At 41.4% G+C, this 20519-nt stretch overlaps 1 protein-coding gene across 4 annotated transcripts in view; it reads left to right on the top strand.

Annotated features, from left to right (window-relative positions):
- The window catches only part of abcd3a (ATP-binding cassette, sub-family D (ALD), member 3a), a 31654-nt gene extending 12560 nt beyond the window's left edge, over positions 1-19094 (top strand). For all 4 annotated transcript variants that reach the window (XM_039789899.1, XM_039789898.1, XM_039789900.1 and 1 more), the window contains 16 exons: positions 2086-2142; positions 3033-3175; positions 3266-3335; positions 7429-7498; positions 8122-8219; positions 8681-8772; positions 9834-9922; positions 10034-10106; positions 10193-10256; positions 10497-10574; positions 14010-14075; positions 14541-14630; positions 14723-14842; positions 15656-15760; positions 16104-16160; positions 17290-19094. In XM_039789899.1, the coding sequence (XP_039645833.1) occupies positions 2086-2142; positions 3033-3175; positions 3266-3335; positions 7429-7498; positions 8122-8219; positions 8681-8772; positions 9834-9922; positions 10034-10106; positions 10193-10256; positions 10497-10574; positions 14010-14075; positions 14541-14630; positions 14723-14842; positions 15656-15760; positions 16104-16160; positions 17290-17367 (1350 nt within the window). In that variant the 3' untranslated portion in view covers positions 17368-19094. The remainder of the gene's footprint in view (positions 1-2085; positions 2143-3032; positions 3176-3265; positions 3336-7428; positions 7499-8121; positions 8220-8680; positions 8773-9833; positions 9923-10033; positions 10107-10192; positions 10257-10496; positions 10575-14009; positions 14076-14540; positions 14631-14722; positions 14843-15655; positions 15761-16103; positions 16161-17289) is intronic.
- Positions 19095-20519: the final 1425 nt, after the last annotated feature.

Below are 20519 nucleotides of genomic sequence, written 5' to 3' on the forward strand. Positions count from 1 at the left end.
AGAATGTTTTTGAAATGTTTGGCGACAAGCAGTTTAATCAAACGGTACCATTTGGACAGAGCAGGCATAAAATACCATTTAAAATCTAGGCTATATATAGGCAGGCCAGTTAACAGCACACCGGTTTTAATTAAGTAATTAAGACGTGGTGGAAAACGTGTTTATCTTTCATTTCCAAAAAAGTCCCTCATACCTGCCAACAGGTACTTATTTTAGTATCCCCTCCATCGAGGTTCCAAGCGAACAAACTCGCCATTTTTAAATACTTTAGCCAGCAGTGTTTTTTTTTTTGGTTGCTACCTACAGCTTCTTTTCAAACAAAATGTCTTCTGGCTGTGGCACATGCCGAGAGTCAAAAACAACACACCTTCCACGTTCTGTGTGTGTGTCGCGTTAGGTCACGGCAGTTTCCTCAGGCGTCACTATGACAACCAGCCACGCTCGCCTCACACATGAGGCGGTACTAAATCTAAATCTGCAATGGAAAATGGAGGGCGGGCACTGCGGCCGAGTAGAGCTGGTACTAGCAGTGTGTAAGCGCCATAAGACTGACACTTAAGATATAGGGCCTTATTTTGCAACCCCGCGCAGCGCAGGGAGGTGTGTTCAGGTGCATTCTGGGGGTATTGCTATCTTGAGGCAGTGGAAAGTGATCGCGCCATTCACCATCAAAACCTGGTCTGAAGTCAATAACGCACACAGTGCGCGCACACTGTTTGTTACACACAGAGGGACGCACAGCAGCACACAAACGGAAGATGTGAAATAGTATTATGATATGATCTGCTCGCATGCTTTCATCACACACGAGCAGATCAGTTTCTTCTCCTGAAAATCTCTCCTTCCTGCTCAGCAAATCCTCCATCATAATAGCAATGCTCCAAGGTCCAAACGCGCCTGGCTTTTAAAGGGAATGGGAGATGACTCTCTGATTGGTTTATTGCATGTTACGCCCAAAACACACCTATGAATTAATGAAGACACTAATGGTGCGTTCTTTTTGTCCACCGAAGTCGTTTTACGAGTTGTTTTCCGGAGTTACGACCCGGAAGTTGCATAAAGAACGCCCCCGAGGTCGTATATATACGACTCGTCAAGTCGTCTGAACTCAGAGGACCCCGAGCTCACTTTCAAAGATGGCTACGTCGTGCATCACACGTAGTAAACATTGTGGTTATCTACAATTTTAAGCACTTTTGTCTTTGTTGTAACCAAATGAAGAAGTCGTGTACACATAGCACTGTATACTGCTACCTATAGGCAAGTCTCTACAGTCTTATTAGGAGTTAAATACCGCCTGATTAGTTATTTTGTAGCTTGTGCAGCTGAAATTGGCCTAGAGACGCTCGGTTGCTATATGACAACAATGGCTTTAAGCCGAGTCTTGAGCAGAAAGCAGAGCAGTAGCCTAACGTTGACGTTAATCAAAACGTAATTTTATGTATCAAACTGTGAAATATGTGTGTAATATGTCAATAACTGGGTGAATAGAATCCTAAATGTTACTAAAAATGTTACAAAAATCCATATTTTCTCCGACTCGTAGTATTGTGTGACCAAAAAGAACGCAACAACCCGCGGTTATTCGTTTTTCGACACGGATGTGACGTCACGCTCGAGCTACTAGTCGCGATTACAAGACAAAAAGAACGCACCATTAGTACAACCCTTTTGAACCATGCGCCTGGCGCACAGACTCTTTTTTACGCCATTAAACTAGCAAAAGTGGATTCCTACACGCCCTAAACGCACCTGCACCAGGTGTTTCACGCCGTGCGCTTAGTTCTTTAAAATAGGGCCCATAGTCCTACACTCCACTTAAATTACGACTGAGATGCTTGATGACTAACTTTTAAGCACAGCTTTGAGCCAAGAATTTGTTTTACTCTTAAGCCCCTTCTTAGCCGTGTTCTTGTGAGTAATTCTTAGAGGCTTGATAAATACGTTTTCCCCAAATGAAAGAAATATAGCAAACTGCTAAAAGCCCAGCTGCTTTGCTGGTACAGGATCATTGTTAGTGCTCCTCTGATCGGAACATCTGGGGATATTATTTGTTAATCTATCTGTCCTGTGTCTGTCCTGCAGCCTCTGTTGGATATCGGTCTGTACATCTTCAAGCTGACAAGTGCCATCGGTGCTCAGGTAAGCAGGTTATCTCCCGCATGTTCTCTTCAGTCTATGGAAATCCAATACATACCGTAAATACCACACAGACATAAGGGTGCCTGTTATTTCATATACGTTAAGTTTTCTAATTATATATTGCATCATAATTAATAGAATACATGTCACATCATTATTTGCTTTCCATTTAATTAAAATTAGAAAACTGGAAAGTTGTGTTCCACTCTTGGACAGTAGAGATAAATTCATCCTGCCCCCAAGTCAGCTGTGGGGATGTCCACATGTAAAGCAATTTGTGACAAATATTTTACTGAGCACAAAACAAGCTCTTCTTTTTATTTTTTCGTTTTATATAGATAAAACTATTTAGAACCATTATGAGAAAAAAAACATTATGAACAAACTTGTGAGCGGAATGCTGCCCTCAGAGCTGTTGTTGGTTTACTGTGATCTGTTCCGACTACGTGGGTTTAAAAAAAAAAAAAACAATAGTTCAAACAAATGATAATTATTACTAATAAGATCAGGATGGAAGCATTTTCAAAATAGGTTCAGTTGGATCGAAAAGTTGGCTGAACGTACTCCAACTTAATGAAACGCACGCAAATAGACAAAACACAAGCAAAGTATTTGCAGCGCGTTTGTGTATTTGGTTGTGTTGTGTGTATTTGGAGCAAGTTTGCTAAATGCTGCGCATGTGTTGTCAAATTAATGAAGTGGTTTTCTTAATTTGCTTGTGTTTTGTCTACTGTGCGTTTGCCCCTGTCGGCCACCGTAGTATTGGCCTTTTAAAAACCAATATCGGTCGACCCACAATAAATACAGTCCATTTACATTTAATTCACATTTTAGGCTGAATGTAAATCACACCACCTGCTCAACAGGAAGTGTCTCCCTCCCCTCCCTAGGGCCCAGCCATCATGATGACCTACCTGCTGGTCTCAGGGCTGTTCCTGACCAGACTGAGAAGGCCCATAGGCAAGATGACCGTCACCGAGCAGCGGTACGAGGGAGAGTACCGCTACGTCAACTCTCGCCTCATCACCAATAGGTAAACCCAACATCAACTGCTCAAACCCTATTACTGTACAGCTATTTGCAACAAAACTACATTTACTTAGATTTGTTCTTTTTACTGTAGTGAAGAGATTGCCTTCTACAATGGGAACATGAGGGAAAAACAGACCATTCACAGCACCTTCAAGAAACTGGTGAGTAACAGTTAGGCAGTGTTTCCCACAAGATGAGAATGTTAAGACAGTAACCAGGGTATGGTCTTACCCCGGTTAAGGCCGGGACACATATAGCCGACGGGCAACCGTTGACAGAAAACCCCGTCGATATGATCAGTCGCGTCCCCGAGGTCCAAAAAACTGCCACAGAACAGACCAAAAAGACGAGAGGAGACGAGATGTAATAGGGCTGTGCAATTAATTGAATTTCGATTTCAATTTCGATTTTGACTCCCAACGATCACTAAAATAGTATAATTGAGAAAAAAACGATTATTTTGCCCTGTTCTGTTTTGCAAGAACACTCTTATTTTGTCTTGTGTTCTGAATGACACGCGCATGCGCACATCCGAACGCGCACATCCGCCCCTCCCGAAGCCAGTCAGGGAGGCAAGTCCTGCATATCATCAGCTGGAATTTAAAAACTCAGCGCGAGTAAAGATGGCAGCAGCGTTTGGTGAGCAAAAAAAGGCAAAACCAACTCCATTGTCTGGGAACAGCCAACGTTAGCTAACCCTGCGGTCCCTCTGCCTTTGCCCCCCCACTGTAGTATACTGTCTAGAGACGTTGTATTCCCCCGACACGCTGTATTCACTTAATGTTTAAAACTTTTTCCAGCTTAGTGGGGGTGCATAGGCATACTGCTCAAAAACAACATGAAAAAACATAGTAATGTTCCCTCAGCATTTAGTTTTGTTGTTAAACTGTATGTAAATGAGCAGGGATGTTAAATCACCTGTTTCACGTAACGTTACTCTAAGGTACCGTCTATGTGCTGGAGTTTTCCTAAGGTTAGCTAGCAAATAAGCCCACTGACGGCGACATTATTGTTGATATTTTGGCACAATGTTTAGTAATGACAGTAGTAGTGGTCATAGTGAGTGGACATGTGATGTGAGATGCACATTGTGTTATGTCTGTGGAACTGTTCATTAGCTGTGTAACGTTATGTGTGATATCTGTAAAGCTGAACCGACTCACAGTAGTAAAACAGATTTTATTCTGATCCAAAGACTCTTTCTGTGAGATAAAGGACACTAACAGATTATACCCTGGACACTATCCATTATATCCAAATGTTAACGAGTAATCGTGTTATATAATCGTGATTTCAATATTGACCAAAATAATCGTGATTATTATTTTTTCCCTAATCGAGCAGCCCTAAGATGTAATACATCTCCATAACAGCAGGCGGCGCTAATCTGTAATGTTGCCCAAGAAATGAAAACCGGCAGCTGATTGGACGAACGCGTCGCATGGGTTTGTTTTCTCCGGATATTGAGAGCCAGGTTGTCATGGCGGCCGTTCAGAATCTCATCTCATATTGTACTAAAATAGTTCACTGAAACGTGTTTCTGAAAACATTTTAAGCGAGAAATGGGCCATGCAGTTGCTGAATCTGTCTTCATTTCAGATCAACAAAGGTCAGTTTAAAAGATTTTCATCAGATTTTGAGAGACTGTAGTCACCTCATTGCGCTCGTCATTTCCGGGTGAGTCCCGATTTTCCCTGTCGCCGACCGAACATGTCAGGTCGGCCAAAATGAACGCCGACAGCCCCCCAGACGGACGACGGCACGGGACACACTGAACAGATTTGAGTCACTGACCTCGCCAGACTGTCCCACGGCCGATAATCGGGTTAATGTGCCCCGGCCTTAAGTGAATAACCAGATTATGCCATTTCTCCCTGTATACATGAGTGGGGAAGAATGGGGAGAATGACAAGTACCTCCGCTACAGTAGGTGGCGCTCTGCCAACTTACAACTGGCTTTTTCTTCCGGTTGACCTATGCCAGAATTACACCGACCGCCACTAAATTAGTAACTTAATGTTTAATTTACATATTATTGTCACAGCGTAGGACAGCACAGTGTTCTCACCAGATGACTGACTACTTGTTAGGGTTGGGCGATGTCCCCTAAATTGGCAGTTGACGATGGGGGGGGCCTCATATCTCTTTACATAAATATTTTTTTCTACTACTATGGGCTAACAGTTAACATAGAAACGATTAGACATACATTTAAATTCACTCTGTAAATGGTGCCCTGCTGGTAGGGGCAGTTTTTTACAACTTGACCTACTTTCACTTAACTTTGGTGCAGTAAAATCAATCAGATGTCCATAATGACAGTACAGTGGGATGTTTGCCTTCAACAGAGCGACAGTAATAACCTAATATACCATCTTTACTGAGTTTAAACTACATTCTCTGTTATGTTTGCACTGAATAATCCATTCAATAAAAAGAAACATAACTCTTGCAGCGCACATGAATAGATGCGCAATATTAGCTCACACATAAAATAGCACCCTCGTGAATTAGCCTACTGTTGCTAACGTACATTCATAAATCCTGCATAACATCATCCCGTACCTACAGGACCTCAGACTTACTTATTGATGCACGCACAGAGTAGTGTCGACAAACTCCAATGAGGGGAGAAAGGAAAGTGTGATAGCGTTCCACGTTAACGCTTTTTTTTAACCGCTGCGTCCAACGTTACTAGAAGGTAGAGCGAGCTACAACTGAACGGGAGAGAGAGATAATGTATCACTACAGCCAATCCAGTCTGCTCAAAGCGATTGTTCGATGATTCACAAATAGGTTGCACGTAAGGGGGCAAAAAGTATAGCTTCCACTTATGGGGCCCTATCTTGCACCATGCGCAGCGCAAAGCCCTGTGTCTTTGCTAGTTTAAGACCGACGCACTTGTCAATTTCCCGTCCAGTGCCCGCGACTAGGATTAGTGTGTTTGACAGGGTGAGGAGTGTGACATCACGATGGATATCGTCCATCAGCACAACCCTACTACTTGTTATTATATTATATCTAAACAGTGTCGGGTAAAATTAGCATGCTAACCTACATTAACGTTAGCCAGGGGTTGCTCGGTTGACAGCCCCAGAGATGGACAATCTGTCTTGCCATCTCCCGATGTCCGCTGCTGCTTCGGCGCTGGCGGGGAGTAAAACGGGTGGACCGCTTTCTGCCGATGGTCTGCCGCCGAACGCTGTTTTGTTGTATTGTATCTAGTGTTGTTTTTGGCGGCCTATTTCAATTTTAGTTTTAGTTTAGTCTTTGTGTCAAGCTGTCATTTTAGTTTTTATTAGTTTTAGTCACATTCATATTTTTTTATATATTTTTTTTAAGTCTAGTCAAGTTTCAGTCGACTAAAATTCTGAGCATTTTAGTCTTATTTTAGTCAGAATTATCCATGACTGTTTTAGTCTAGTTTTAGTCAACGAAAGCTCATGATATTTAGTCTAGTTTTAGTCAATGAAAATTGTATTTTAGTCTCTTTCTAGTAATGCAATTCTATTTAATCCAGTCAATATAGTATAAGTACTTAGTAGTATAGACAAAACCAACAAAAAAACATTGAAGACCCCTGTGTTTAGAGTCCACAAAGAATCCATGATTTACAGCAGAATGAATGGTGTCACCTCTGGCCACAGCCACGATCTGTTACTGGTGTGGTTGAATGGGGTCAAGAGTGTGTTTTTGTTGCGCCTGCACCTCATCAAAAACATGTTCTTCAGGTAGTGTGAAGTTACTCTTTAAATGTTACTGCAACAGCAGTAACCAGGTCCAAGACTTACTATAAATGGGTACAATCCCCTGCCCCTGAACCATTTACTGAATGGCAGTGTTACTCATGCAACAGGCACAGGTGATTGAAAACTGCTGAAAACAAATCATTTTGCCCAGTAGAGATGGAAATGTACGATAGTGCTCTCTGGCTGTTAAACTTCAATATTCCGCACATTGATAGCTATGTTGTAATTCTGATTGAACATTAGGCTCTAAATCACATTCAGTCTCCTTTTTAAACTGCTGTGTGGACAACCTGTGTCCATCAGTTTACTTGAAACTGGAAGGGTCGGAAAGGAGTAAGGACAAAAGAGCCCGAGGAGATCGTTTTTTCACTTTTATGGACAAAAAAACCCCAGATACATATTTTTTTTAAATTTTATTCATTCTACACAGGGGAAAAATAGTCCTTTTTAAAACTGTGTGTTTTCCCCAAATTCAGATTGTCAACATATTTATTTTGTCTTCCAGGTGGACCACTTGCATAACTTCATCTTCTTTCGCTTCTCCATGGGATTTGTGGACAGCATAATTGCCAAGTGTAAGTAGATGTTTTTAATTGACAATAATTTAGGTCCTAGCTTTACTTTACAATTTACAACTATCATCATGGACACAATAGTGAGCAAACAAAAACCCAAAGATAAATACATCAAACGATAAAGAAACAAAAACAAAATACATGACAATAGTAGATTTTAATTTTGTTTCCTAACACACCTTTCCTGCGAACTTAAAAAGTGGACCCCATAATTTAAAATGAGTTTTCCTTAAAGGGGACATATTGTGCAAAATGCACGTTTTCATGGCTTTTCAACATGAATGTGTCCCTGGTGTTTCTTGAGACCCCAGCAGAGAGAAAAGACCATCCTCTCTCTCTTTCACCTGCTCCATCTAGCAGAACATCTGTGTAACAACGAGTGAGTCAGATTTGATGCTGGATAGGACGTCCTATGGAGTCGTTGGCAATAATGGCAAGAGACAACTTCCTTGTCTCGGGGCCATGTGATGGAAAATTAGTAGAATTTGTGTAAACGCAAGCAGTAGAATGTTTGTGAGTACCATAGAGTTATTATGTATAGAATTAGGCCCTCTCAAAAACCTTATTGTTACGTGACATGTTATAATTCTGTGTTCCTTATGTCTCCACGTGTCCCTCTGCAGACCTGGCCACTGTAGTAGGCTACCTGGTGGTCAGCCGGCCATTCCTAAGCGTGTCACACCCCCGACACCTGCACAGCACACACTCTGAGCTGCTGGAGGTCAGAGAACACACACACACACACACACTACACACACACACACACACTTTACACACACACACACACACACACACACACACACACACACACACACACACACAGTGGCTTCACATTGTTATTGGTGGCTAAATAGAATCCTCTTTTGTAAAAAGCCTTACAGATTTGTCTCCTTTGGAGTTTTAAAATTATGTGGGGATTTCAGTTTTGACTTTGGATAGAAGTGCATGGAAGTCTGGCCTTGCACGTCAATGCTTGTCAAACCAGCCAGTGCCTACAACTGCATGAGCACACAGCAATGAGCTCGTTTTATTCCAATGATGCCATCGTAAAATGAAGAAGCGCCAGAGGCTCCCTGGTAGAATAAACAAATGAAACAGTACAGCTTACTTTGAAAATGCTTTGGTAATGTTTTGGGGCTGTGCTGTTTTTAACTGATGTGGTTGGACCTGTTTGGTCTGTAGGACTACTACCAGAGTGGGAGGATGCTCCTGAGAATGTCCCAGGCCCTGGGCAGGATTGTACTGGCTGGCCGAGAGATGACCCGCCTCTCAGGGTGAGTGTTCCAGAATTGTACCAAAAAAGGTGAATATTAGGTATGCCTGGCTGGGATATGGACCAAAAATCCTATCTCTGGAATTTTCAGCTTAATTTATTATTTTTTTTTTTACAAAGTGGGCTAAATGTTCAGTCGTAAGTCAAAGCCACATGTGAGATGTCACAAGCACTTGTATTAAAAGTGATTAAAATGAAATGCAAAGGCAGTGTTTAAAAACATACAGCTGCAACACAAACATTATCTAAAATAAAAAGCCTATACTAAATTAAAAAAAGGCAACAATAACAGACTCATTAAAAGAGGGAGGGAGAAAAAAAAAAACTTCCTTTGACCATAAAGCCAATTGTGTCTGTACAATTCACTGGTGTATCAGTGAAGTATCTGAACTACACTGCAGACTGGATACTCTACTCAGATTGACGGCTGATTCGTTATAAAAAGGTCCAGCACGGGTTGAATGCGCAGCGCAGGACAGGTCCTCGTCATTACAAAATGTCTCGTGCATGTAAGGTCTGTATCATCACTACGCCGCATGTTTATGAACTATGATAATGTGGCAAAGGCTACATCTCTCGCCGGGTGTAACAGGCGCCGTCTCACACGCTATTACAAATGTCAGGTGTGGGTGTGTGTGGGGCTACGCGGAGAGTGAGAGGGGTGATTTTAAGAAGTTTAAGGTCATGTAAGCAACATAAAACCATATCACTATAAATTGTATTGTCTAATTCCATATCTCGTTTGAAAATATTCCAATATAAAGTCAAATATTGCCGCCCAGCCCTAATATCAGGTAAAAAAAAAATCATAGGTTACATTAGTCTTGGCTCATAGGTGTGTTAGTCCAGCATCTGCAGAACTTATAAAAGACTATCCAGTTCAATGGGTCAAACAATCTGTATTGTACCTCTCTTCAAAGCTTTTTTTTTTTTTTTAAAAGGCCTTTGTAGATTACTACCTTTTGGAGTAGATTGAGCTCAAACTACTCTCGTTTGGAGCTCCATTGAGTCTTACAGCTCTGTGTTTACGTCATTTTGTTGTGATGTCTGCGTCCCCCACAGATTCACGTCTCGTATCACTGAACTGATGAAAGTCCTGAAGGAGCTGAACGCTGGCAAATATGAACGTACCATGGTCTCCCAGGAGAAGGGTAAACACAAATTCTGACTGCAAAGAAATATGTGACAGAAATCATCTGGGCTAGTTGGGGCTGTGCAGCCAAACCGCTTAACTGATTTGTGGTTTCTTCCATCGACCTTAGAATCAGACAGTGCAGAGAAACTCATACTGGTGCCTGGAAGTGGTCGAGTTACCAACAGAGATAACATCATCAAGTAGGTCTCTTATTCTTGCACTCGAATATACCTTGGCCCATTGTTTTGAGACCAGATTTAAAGCAACAATATTTAATATTTTGCAGGTTTGACCATACCCCACTAGCAACACCCAACGGAGACATTTTGATCAGAGATCTTACATTTGAGGTAAAGCTCATTATTTATCGCCACACCTCCATCCATCTAGACAGGCAATCAAAAAAAACACGGAAAAATTAATGACTGAATCATAGGAATATTAAGTTGAAACTTGATTTAGTTTATTTGTTTTTTAAATCATACAGACATATGCATGATTTTGCAAAACTTAGTTAAATTAAATGAGGCCACGGCTGTTTCTCTGTCCTATTGTGTTCCAACGAATCATTGTTTGTCTGTTCTCTGAAGGTGAGGTCTGGCACCAATGTTCTTGTGTGTGGACCAAACGGCTGTGGAAAGAGCTCTCTGTTCAGAGTGCTCGGAGAGGTGAGAAACCGTCCGGTTAATGGAGGCTACTTGGAAAGCAGGGGTGTGAATCTTCACTGGTCTCACGATTCAAATCGATTCAATATCACAATGCGTCACCTCCTCAATATTAATATACCTTTATTGCTACACGTGGTTTACATAAACAAATTCAAGCAGTCAGATATACAGTATATACAGTGGTGCTCATACGTTTATGAACCCATGCTAAAGTTGACTGAAAAGAGGAATTAAAAAAATCATCTTTTGAAATTGATCTTATTGCTTTAATTAAAAAAATGAGGAAAAATCCAACCTTTTAAGGACACCAATTTTCTTTGTGAATGAATAATGTATCGTAAATAAATAAATGTTCTTCCTTAAAATACAGGGGGCATAAGTAAGTACACCCCTATGTTAAATTCCTATAGAGGCAGGCAGATTTTTATTTTTAAAGGCCAGTTATTTCATGGATCCAGGATACTATGCATCCTGATAAAGTTCCCTTGGCCTTTGGAATTAAAATAGCCCCCCCACATCATCGCATACCCTTCACCATACCTAGAGATTGGCATGGGGTACTTTCCATAAGATCATCTCTCAATGCACATCAAACCAGCTATTAGGCTAACTGAAATAAAACCATGCCATGAAAATTGGTGTCCTTAGGTTGGATTTTTTTAAATTTTTTTTAGGGCATTAAGATCAATTTCCAAAAATTCTACTGGAAATTTAACTTAACGCGTGTATATTAACTCCCCTTTTTATTGTATCTGCTTAGAGCTGTAGATTAGCTGTCAACTCTTAAATTAATCGCCAACTATTTTGATAATCGAGAAGTAAAAATTCTTTGATTCCAGCTTGTTAAATGTGAATATATTTCTAGTTTCTTCTCTCCTCTGTGACAGTAAACTGATTATCTTTGAGTTGTGGATAAACAAAACATATGAGGGCGTCATTGGGCTTTTGGGAAACACTGATCCTCATGTTTCACCATTTTCTGACATTTTACCCCGAGACCAAATATCGAATCCATTAATTGAGAAAAAAATCAACAGATTAATCGACTATGAAAATAGCCGCAGCCCTATATCTGCTCTTAAAAAAGACACTTCCTGAATGTAGCAGCGTTTGAACATAGCTACAAACAAAGGCAAAAACAAAAAAAAGCAGCGACCGGAAAATCCACAAGTAACATGTGGTCAACATAGGCCATATGGTGCGTTCTTTTTGTCCACCTAAGTCGATCTACGAGTCATTTTCCGGAGTTACGAACCGGAAGTTGCAAAAAGAAAGCCCCCGAGGTCGTATATACGACTCGTCAAGTCGTCTGAACTCAGAGGACCCCGAGCTCACTTTCAAAGATGGCTACGTCGTGCATCACACATAAGTAAACATTGTGGTTTTCTACAATTTTAAGCACTTTTGTCTTTGTTGTAACCAAATGAAGAAGTCGTACACATAGCACTGTATACTGCTACCTATAGGCATGTCGCTAGTCTTATTAGTAGTTACATACCGCCTGATTAGTTATTTTGTAGCTTGTGCCGCTGAAATTGGCCTAGAGACGCTCGGTTACTATATGACAACAATGGCCGAGTCTTGAGAAGAAAGCAGAGCAGTAGCCTACCCGCGCTTATTCGTTTTTCGACACGGATGTGACGTCACACTCGAGCTACTAGTCGCGATTACAAGACAAAAAGAACACCCCAATAATCGATTACGGTCGGTCACTGCATCAGTGCAGAATCATCCACGTCCGCATCGCGATGCATCGATGCAATGGTTAATTTCAACACCCCTATTTGAAAGCACAGTTGATCGATTTTGTCTGTTAAAAAAAAAAAAAAAAAAAAAAAAAACGATGTCTCTGGTTTTAATTCGTGTGATTGCCGTGCAGCAGTGAAGTGAAGGTGGGTGAAATAATTCATCCAGTAGCAGCTGCAGTAGCTGTACTGCGCACAAATAACCACCACGTGGCACATGTGAGCAGTCCAGGTGCAGTCTCTGTTGGTTAGGATCAGAGAAACGCCATGGAACGCCTCAGAATGGTTCACATGACTCTGTTAAATTATCTGCCGGGCCTGTACAGCATACTTGCACATAACACAGCCTTATTTTTTATAATATACATCTGTTAGGATATTCAAACCAACCAAACCAAACCACCAGGCTTGCAATTCACTGGGGGAAACGCTGTAATTTCAAGTATCAAAAACTGTTTTTGACAGATAAGTCTGGACAGTGTTGACGGATGTCAACACTGTCCAGACTTATCTGTCCCAGACTTATCTGTCCCAGGCCACCGGGTCTAATTTGCCCCCCACAAGGCCTAAGCCACCGGGGAAAAAAACATGAATGTATTTTTAATACGTTGACTACAGTTAAAGTGGGATGGCTTAGACAAATCTCCAGTTAGATTTTAGCACTGACTTTATGTAGAGCCCAATTAAATCTGTCTTATAGCTTTTTTAAACTGAATTTCACGATTCCATTCATTATTCTTTGACAGACAGAAACTATTGGGCTCTGCATTAGTCTGCCATCAGTCTGCAGGGCTCCAGACTAACTTTTTGCCTTGGTTGCACTGGTGCGCCCAACTTTTTTTATTTAGGTGCACCAGCACAAAATTTAGGTGCACCCAAATTTTTCCTCGCGTCGCCGTTACCGCTGAATGGCGATACACGATATATAGCTCTGTATTTTTTTACAAAGTGGGCTAAATGTTCAGTTTTAAGTCAAAGCCACTTTTCACAAGCTATTTTTATTAAAACAGATTGTGATTAAAATAAAATGCAAAGACAGGGTTTCCTTTATCAGTTTAAAAATATACAGCTGCAACACATGTAAATGAAAGTTATCTGAAATAAATAGCCATGGATGGATGGATGGATGGATGGATAGATGGATAGATGGATGGATGGATAGATAGATAGATAGATAGATAGATAGATAGATAGATAGATAGATAGATAGATAGATATCTCTATCTATCTATCTGAGAAAGCTCCTTCACTTGTTTTCAACAACAATAACAGACTGATTAAAAGAGAAAGAGGACGCCCGGATAGCTCAGTTGGTAAATATAGAGGTTTGACTCCGACCTGCGGTGCAACCTAGGAAAAATGTTAGTCGTACCCTTACAAATTTTGGTCGCACTCTAGAGCCCTGGTCTGTGACTAGTCCGCCACCGGGCCTAACCACTTTTCTGGGGGAAACCCTGAATAATCAATAATAATCTTTGTCGGGTTCATAAATAATGGTATATGGTCTTAAGTCTATCAAGCCTTCTGCTGCCACCTACAGAAGACTCTACAGTTATTAAGGGCAGCCCACCTTTAACCCCGTTTTTACCACTGTGCGTCCAATGAAACCAGCAACATCTGTAATGTACATATGTTCTACATATATGTTTTTCCCTTTGTCATATTAAGTAATTATATGTTTTTTTGCAAGCTGTGGCCTCTGTTTGGAGGACACCTGACAAAACCGGAGAGAGGGAAACTCTTCTATGTTCCACAGGTAAAAATCTATCTATCTTCCAGCTCTAGCTTTTAGCAGCAGCGTGGTCTATGCTTGGGAAAATTGAGCTAAACAAATCACATTTTCTAAGAGGCAGATACATACACACCAGTAAAGTTTACCCAGAATTATACACTGTTTTTATTCAGTTTGTATACTTTTAGCCTGCCAAGAGACTTCTATAATTTACTTATCTGTTGGAAAATGCATATATAAATAGACATTGTCATGTTCAGGTGGCAATCCAAAATACATATGAAATGTATATTTTAACAATCAAATACTTCTGCTACTGTAAGAATAACCCAAGTCTTTTGGTATACTTGTACGGAATGTTTAGGGGTAGTATCTTTCACAGTTTAAACATGCTCAATTCAACTACTCAGATTAAATAAAAAGAAATCTACACCAACTACAATGTTAACTACAATGGGAAGAATTAATCCAAAGCTGTTGTTTGTCCAGAGGCCCTACATGACTCTGGGTTCTCTGAGGGACCAAGTCATTTACCCTGACACCTATGAAGATCAGAGGAGGAAAGGCATCTCTGATCAGGTGGGACACCACACGCTCCCACACAACTTCACTTCACACACTCCATTGCCTGTGTATGTGTTTCTAATTAAATGCGTTACATGTGTGTCCAGGTATTGAAGGAGTACCTGGACAACGTTCAGCTGGGCCACATCCTGGAGAGGGAGGGCAACTGGGACACAGTCCAGGACTGGATGGATGTCCTCAGTGGAGGAGAGAAGCAGAGGATGGCTGTAAGGACTCACTAACACAGTGATTGATTTACATTATTAAAAGCACAGGGTGGACTGTCCATCCATTCTCTAAACTGATTATTCTGCTCGGAGTGTATCACCAACCGCTAAAGTGGGGTTACTGATTAACTACTCTCTATCCATGACGTTCCACTTCTGGGAAGGACTATGGTTAACTTCTCCTCAGATCTCTGCAGGGTAAATCCAGACAGCTAGCTAGACTATCTGTCCAATCTGAGTTTTCTCTCGTACGATTAAAACTACTTTTGAACGCACACGTTCCACCAAAACAAGTTCCTTCCTGAGACTATTTTGCAGAGAGACCGTGGCTCCGTCCGCCGCTTAGCCCCGCCCATGACGATTGTGATTGGTTTAAGGAAATGCCAATAAACCAGAGCACGTTTTTCTCCCATCCTGGAATGCTGTGTGGACTAGCCAGACCCTCCTCCGCAGCGCTGTAGAGGAAGGTCTGGCAAAGCGAGATCCCCTTAACCCGCAGTTCTTAAAACTGTGTGAGAAAACCTGCACAGTGGTGCAAAGAACATGCAACTCCACAAAGAAAGTTTTTTAGACTGAATGATTTGGCCATAATTTAAGAATTCATACACTAATTAACATTTAAAACATTTCACACAAATGTCTCGTAGGATAAAATGATGAAGTGATAACATTTTATACCCCAAGGGTAAACTTCATTGTGACTTCATAATGTTCTGCAAAAATGCTTTTCTGGCCATTATTTAATGTCATACCGTAATTCAAGTTCTACTTTCTGTTTAGATATGACTCTGGTGTTTCTGTGTCTGTATGTAGATGGCCAGACTGTTCTACCACAAGCCCCAGTTTGCCATTCTGGATGAGTGCACCAGTGCAGTGAGTGTCGATGTGGAGGATTTCATCTACAGCCACTGCAGGACGGTACGACCCAAAAACACATCACACACAAATACGGGACATTATTTAAAAAACCCAGTTTTTCCACTAGTAAGGTTTTGCTGCCAGAGCAGCAACAACAACAAAAAATCCCGAAAAGACAACATCTAGATGTGGTCGAGAGATTTGATCCGTGACTAAGGAATTAGTTTAGTGCCATTAAGCTCTAAGAAAACTATTGTAGTATAAAATCACTAAGGCAGTGAAGTGAATCTCAAACACACTCCCACATCACTGATAAGCCAGAGAATTGTACAGTTACTTTCCTTAGGTTTCTACCTTGTTGAACTGGAGCCTAGTACTAGTTGTGTGTCCTTTTGATCCACAGGTGGGAATCTCCTTGTTCACAGTGTCCCATAGAAAGTCTCTGTGGAAGCACCACGAGGTAAGCATTGAATGTCACCCACATTCTTATGACTTTGAATTAAATCCTCAGATTTCCACAGCCACCTTTACTGTTCTTTTAATGCCGTCTGGTTTTGTCACAAAAGTTTCCTTCTCTGAACAGATTTAGCTTTTAGTTTAAAGGGTAATTTTGTTTTGTTTTGTTTTAGTCTATTTTCAATGCTAAAATTACACTTTATTTACATGGAGTCTGAAGGGTTTAGCGAACGCAATTTCACGGATGTTTTTTAACCTTTTAAAAAAAGGATCTTACTTTAACAGGAAGGTCGACCTCCTTAGAAATGCTTTCCATAATGTTGTCAGACACTTAGAATATTAATCTTAACCTGTCAGCGGCAAAACGAGCACTTTTGTGAAGGTAAATACAAGCTGCACAATTGTCCTATTAACTTACAATGTAGGTTGTTTCACCGCTGCCGACTGCAGCGATCTCTCTTAATACTGGACCAATGTCAAAGATTGTTGTTCCCATCAGTCACTTAGACACAAAAAACGGTAGTTGCCCTTTAAAGTGTAGGGTTTTTCACTACTTTGTCTCATACTACAACTGATCGTCAGACACTAATACACGTTAGGTTCCAGCAGGGCTGCCCACTAAATGTCTATTATTCAAATTATCAGTAGTGAACATTGTTACAGAAATTGTCATCCAACAATTTCTGAAACTTTGGTTTAGGACACCATTGGAATATCTGATAAGCTCTTCATTTGAAGCATACTGATGGATGTTGTAGATACTGTAGCATGGCAGAGCAACTCAATGCACTGCTTGTTTCTTAATCCGCATTTCTTTACTATTCAATGTTCTCAGCTCTATTGCTGGATGTTAGCCAGGTTGGCCAGGCTCCCCTGCTTCAGTGCTTCTCTATATTTAATCTACTTGCACTAGACACTCTATGGGAGTATGACATTTCATTGTTTGGTATAATTGTCTATGTGACAAATACAATTTCTGTTACTTTTGTTAGTAAGACAGTCCAACAGATTTCCATGCACTGACATATTTCTGTTTCCGATTGTTCTTATTTGTTAGAACACTGCTACCTTTAGAGGTCTTCTTTCTTCCTGACTGACTTTGTATTTTTTATGTTTTCATCTCGGTCATGAAGTTTTACCTCCACATGGACGGTAGAGGGAACTACGAGTTCAAGCCCATCACAGAGGAAACGGTGGAGTTTGGCTCGTAACTGATTGCCGATGTCAGTCACCAATGCACTGCTCTGATAAAAACCAGTCCACTAATTCTTTGCACTCAAGACAGAAGTTATAGCTAAAACTAGAACATCATGTTTTTAATCATTTGTCTCCGTTATCACTTTGTTTCCTCAATGTTTTCTGTTATTTAAATCACCACTTTAGTCCTGTCTAATCATTTATTTGTTCAGTGCGATTGTAAAAAGAAAGAAAAAACTATTTTGTAATTTATATTGCCAACTTCTAGGTTGTTTTACACACGCAAGACATGTTTGAGTGAAGGTAGAAATATACTATACTGTTTTTATCATCTCTTACAACAGTGACCGAGGTTAGCCTGTAGAGATAAGCTAGGTCCCACAGTGGTTCTATGGGGCAGCGTGTCCCACTGTAAACTGTCCTACACAGAATCATACGGAGGGTTGTATGCACACCGTGATGCTCCTGGCTGTCCTGTAGCTCAACTCTCCAAAGCTGACAGAAGCTAAGAGCGGTGGAGGCCTGTTCTCTTCTTATCTTAAAATAACAATTTATTTTTTTTATTATTCCAATTTCCAGTTTAAATATAATTTTTTCCAAGGAAACTGTCACCTCCAAGTATCAAACTATTATCATACGATTACAACCAGGGCTTTACATTGACACTCGCAAACCCACCAAATGCGGGGTACAAATGAACTTTGGCAGGTAACATTGTAAAGTTACTAGCCATTTTGGCCGGTGATGAATGAAGGGAACAACTGCGTCTGTTTGAATCGGCCGGCTGTTTTCAGAGTGGTCTGTTTTCCGCCAAGAAATTTGGGCGGCTTTGTGTGTCTTTGGCTTGGAAAATCTTTATCTGGCAACGCTGCTTGTAAAACTGATCCTACATTTCCCATGAACACCATGTCGTGACGTGTCAATAAACCTATTGGCTTGGCTACGTTCCTAGCGTACGCGGTATTCAATACAAACTACGTTGAAAAGGTCCAGACGAATGGAACAACGCCAAACAAATCAGAGGAGCTGAAATTCAAGTGAAATCAGTTAGGAAACAACCAACATGGCTAGTGGCAAATCTCATTGGCTGGTAACTTTAAAAAAATCTACTAGCCATGTTGGCTGGTGATCAAAAAAGTTGATTTAAAGTCCCGGTTACAACATAGTTAGTTAAAAGTCATTAGGGCCTACTTGCTTCATTTTAGCTCTGCTCATTCCTGGCTATTTTTCTTGAGGCGAATGCGGTAAAGGCCTAAAGATAATGAGACATGGTAATCTATAAAACAAATATGATATAGCCAGTAATAATTTAAATCAGTTTGAAAACTTAAAAGACTTAATATGAGCCAGCATTGGTTATCTCGAGATAAAGTAATAATGAAGCTGTGATGACATGTTAAAACATAAAAGTCAACCACAGCTTGCTGCTCTCAGCTTCTGTAGCTACAGGACAAACAGTGCTCACTAGAACTGAATGAACTTTTTCAGAGGCAGCTCCAGGCCCAGCTGGTTTTGAGGGCTTTTCAAGTGCTGACAGAACAACATGGCAGCAAGTCTCTGAGTAAACTCAGCAGTCTGGCGGAAGGTCAGCTGCTTTCTGTCTGACTGAGAGGGAACAGGAACATCTCATTCACTCAGGCCTTCAGGCTTCATTTACGTTGCTACGTTTTGGTTTAAAAACCAAAATATCTTTTGCTATGTTTACACCTCTCATTCCCCCGTGCTCTGGCGTCCCCACTTCCCCCACTCTGTTGTTCCCCCCCTCTCATTCCCACTGCTCTGGTGTTTCCGAGCCACTAACCCGGAGACATTTGGAAACCCTTCTGACCCGTTTTGGTTGGTAATCTGTGGGGTTGTGTTGCAGAGACCTTTGGCAATACCAACACTGACGCTAATGTTTCGCCGCCTGATTGGGTCATGATGTCTCGTTCTCGGAGACTACGCTACTAAAGTTACCATGGCAACTACCAGCAACGGGCGGAGTAAATATTGCTGCCTCCGGTTTACACCGGCACGCGCATGCCCAGTATGCCAGAATGTTGATGAGATATTTTGGTTTGGCCGTGTTAGTTTAAAGAGATTACTTGGAGCTAAAAACACTTTTGGCTCAAAACTCTGCTTAAAAACCAAAACGTAGTGATGTTTATGTAGCGTGGGGGTTGTATAAATACTTATCCATGGTCAGTGTATTACTTGTCTCACATTATACACAGCGCTGTGAAGATAGGAGTGTTTGTATTTCTAGAAACCAAACACAACCGTCCTGGGCGGTGCTAAGCCCTGAATGAAGTGACGGTACCCTTGCAAAAGAGAGAGTAGAAGGGGAGGGGTGTCGGGCTTTATCCCACCACTGTACATCCGGTGAGCCAGACTTGAAAGGTTAGCTAGACTAGATGGCGGTCGGCACAACGCCGGCAGGAGTACGCGACACAGAAGCTAAGCAATGTACTGTGTCTGACTGGGGCAGCAGCTAAACTTATTATTACTTAAGTATTGTACTCAAGATCCGTCTTGGTCTCAAGACCATCACAAGGCCACTTTTTAAGGTCTTGGAATCGACCGCATATTTACTTGGTCTCAGTCTTGGATGAAGAGAACTCTGAATTTTATTTAAAGACCCAAACATCAAGGATATCGCTAAATTGTCTGCATTACTGTAATTGGATGTAAAACTTCCTGCTTCAAATGCAACATAGTCAATAACTTGACTTATTTCTGATTCAAAATCTGTTGGTGTTAATCCCTTCTCCCTGGCCCTTTAACACGCGCTCCCAAGAAAGTAAATGTGATAGACAGCAGAAGAAGCTCTGGCACTGGTCTTGATCTTGGTCTTGACTCGGTCTGGTCCTGCCTTGGTCTTGGTCTTGGTCTTGACTCGGTCTGGCCCTGCCTTGGTCTTGACTCTGTCTGGCCCAGTCTTGGTCTGGCCCTGCCTTGGTCTTGAGTTTGGCTCTCCCTGCCTTGGTCTTGGTCTTGACTCGGTCTAGCCCTGCCTTGGTCTTGACTCGGTCTCTCCCTGCCTTGGTCTTGGTCTTGACTCTGTCTGGCCCTGCCTTGGCCTTGGTCTTGGTCTTGACTCTGTCTGGCCCTGCCTTGGTCTTGATTCGGTCTCACCCTGCCTTGGTCTTGACTCGGTCTGGCCCTGCCTTGGTCTAGGTCTTGACTC

This window comes from Perca fluviatilis, chromosome 22, assembly GCF_010015445.1.
Source record: "Perca fluviatilis chromosome 22, GENO_Pfluv_1.0, whole genome shotgun sequence".
Lineage (NCBI taxonomy): Eukaryota > Metazoa > Chordata > Actinopteri > Perciformes > Percidae > Perca > Perca fluviatilis.